Source organism: Penaeus japonicus, unplaced genomic scaffold (genome assembly GCF_977035675.1).
Source record: "Penaeus japonicus unplaced genomic scaffold, GWHDUDI00000001_assembly GWHDUDI00000006, whole genome shotgun sequence".
NCBI classification, from domain to species: domain Eukaryota; kingdom Metazoa; phylum Arthropoda; class Malacostraca; order Decapoda; family Penaeidae; genus Penaeus; species Penaeus japonicus.
The window spans coordinates 46,671,917-46,674,416 of record NW_028234408.1 but is presented as its reverse complement, the minus strand read 5'-3'; the positions used below and the strand labels follow the sequence as shown (position 1 = coordinate 46,674,416).

At 38.4% G+C, this 2,500-nt stretch overlaps 1 protein-coding gene across 1 annotated transcript in view; it reads left to right on the top strand.

Moving 5' to 3' along the window:
- LOC122243002 (uncharacterized) overlaps nucleotides 1–2,500 on the top strand; it is an 8,785-nt gene that overhangs the window by 5,718 nt on the left and 567 nt on the right. The window contains exons 7-11 of the mRNA XM_086538092.1: nucleotides 281–368; nucleotides 528–709; nucleotides 843–953; nucleotides 1,364–1,600; nucleotides 1,932–2,070. Coding sequence (XP_086394218.1) covers nucleotides 281–368; nucleotides 528–709; nucleotides 843–953; nucleotides 1,364–1,600; nucleotides 1,932–2,070 — 757 coding nt within the window. The remainder of the gene's footprint in view (nucleotides 1–280; nucleotides 369–527; nucleotides 710–842; nucleotides 954–1,363; nucleotides 1,601–1,931; nucleotides 2,071–2,500) is intronic.

The following is a 2,500-nucleotide window of genomic DNA, read 5'->3' as shown; positions in this document are numbered from 1 at the left end:
TCAAGTCTCTAGCATGAGACTCCATTATCACAGAATGAAAGTGGTCTAACGATAACTATGGATTACGTAACATTCTATCCTTGATTATCATTATCCTTCTATTCGTGTCAGCACTGAACAACCGTGGGGTGCATTAAATAGAGCAACAATAGGTATAAAAATAGCATAAGCATATGTATTTGAACGATACACAGTGGCTATAACAGTTGAAAACAGTAATTGTCAATCGCTAGAGCAAATCATAATTAATCTCTAATGAGCATGTCTCTTCAACCCAAAGATTCCACACATCCACCGACCTGACAGCGACCGACATTCATCAGTTAGGTCTTGATGAAGTTTCCCGCATCGAGGGAGAGATGGCGAAGGTATGTCTTTATATATATCAAGTTTGAACTACTCTTCCGCTAATCTTTGCTTGTAACATCTTCCATATTGATTACATTTTTCATACCAAAAACGGTCACAGTAGAACCGATGCTTTGCAATAACGAGGATGGCGATCATGATCAATCTCTTGTTCCCAGATCGTGGAGGAGCTTGGTTATGACATGACTGTCCCCGAGTTCTCCGCCATGATTCGGAACGACTCCCGCTTCTATTACGACAACGCAGACGACCTTCTGGCGGGATTCCAGGACCTGGCATACAACGTCATTCCTCCTAAGATACCGGAGCTCTTCACTAACATACCTACTTCTGAGTTACAGCAAGTATCGAATATTTATGTGTATTGCAAATCTACTCCTTATGGAAGCGTGATTTGTTTTTCGCTTCGATGTGCTCGCGGCACCTCGAACCGAATCGGTGTTCACCCGAAGCTTCATTTTTTTTTTTCCCAGGGTGGTAGCTGATCCATCCCCTGACGGTGTGGGGGCATACTATCTAGCTGGGGCTTATGATGGTTCCCGCCCCGGCATCTTCTACGTCAACACCTACCACTACGATGCCCAGTCTGTATTTCTACAAAATTGCCACACATTCTGAGCGAGCATGTCTTTCATTTGCTTAGCAGTAGACTCGATTCTCCTTTCAGACGGGCCCTTAATAGTTTTTTTTTTTTTTTTTACATAGATTTCGATCCATACAATATGCCCATATAGTGATTCAATAAAGACCAGTCCAGATTTTGATCCATATAATATGCCCATATAAGGATTCAATAAAGACCAATCCAGATTTTGATCCATATAATATGCCCATATAAGGATTCAATAAAGACCAATCCAGATTTCGATCCATATAATATGCCCATATAAGGATTCAATAAAGACCAATCCAGATTTCGATCCATACAATATGCCCATATAAGGATCCAATAAATAATCCACCATAGTGCGAGAACTCATTATCTCTTCTTTAGACCAAAGTACGAGATGATGACGCTGTCTCTGCACGAGGGCAACCCAGGTCACCACCTACAGGGCTCGCACAGCATCGAGTCCCCCAACATGCCGTTCTTCAGACGAGCGATGGAGGACCGCAACTATTTCCAGGCGCCGTCCAGGTTCCCCATGAACACCGCCTTCACAGAGGGTTGGGGACTCTACTCCGAAAGTCTCGGGTTTGACCTTGACCTCTTCGGTGACCCCTACGACAGGTGGGACGGCCGTTTTGATTCGTATTCTGGTTCGTCGAAAAAAAAAAATCTAATCGTCTGTTGAGTAGAGAGTTTTTGGGATACAATTTTGTATACAGAATGGATCTTCTAAAGGAGTTTGGCAGGATAAAGGGTGTCTCCATGAATTATATCCTAATATGAAAGTAATTCTTCTTTATTCTTTATTTTTTTTTATTTTTTAATTTTTTTGCAATGTGAGCATTTTTTTTCTTTTCTCTTAAATATCTATCTATCTATCTATCTATCTATATAGTAGTTCTCTATCATATCCTATTTTGTCATCCTATTGAGAACAATATTCCCCTCTCAGGTACGGACACTACTCCGACGAAATCTTCCGTGCATGTCGCCTGGTGGTAGACACAGGCATGCACGCTCTGTCATGGACTCGCCAGGAGGCCATTGACTTCATGTTTGAGCACACTGCCATGTCGCTTGTGGATGTGGAGGTAATGCTAACCGCTTGATAAGCCTTTTCGCACTGACCTCTGTACTTGAGAATTTGTTTTGCTTATATCTGTATGTGTATCTTAATATCTACATATTTGTCAGTTTATATACATACACACACACACACACACACACACACACACACACACACACACACACACATATATATATATATATATATATATATATATATATATTTATATATATATATATATATATATATATATATATGTATATATATGTGTATATGTACATATATACATATATATGTGTGTATATGTATATACATATATATAAATACATATATATATATATATATATATATATATATATATAGATAGATAGATAGATATATATACATATATTCATATCTATCTATCTATATATCTATATATATGTATATATATATATATATAAATACATAGATAT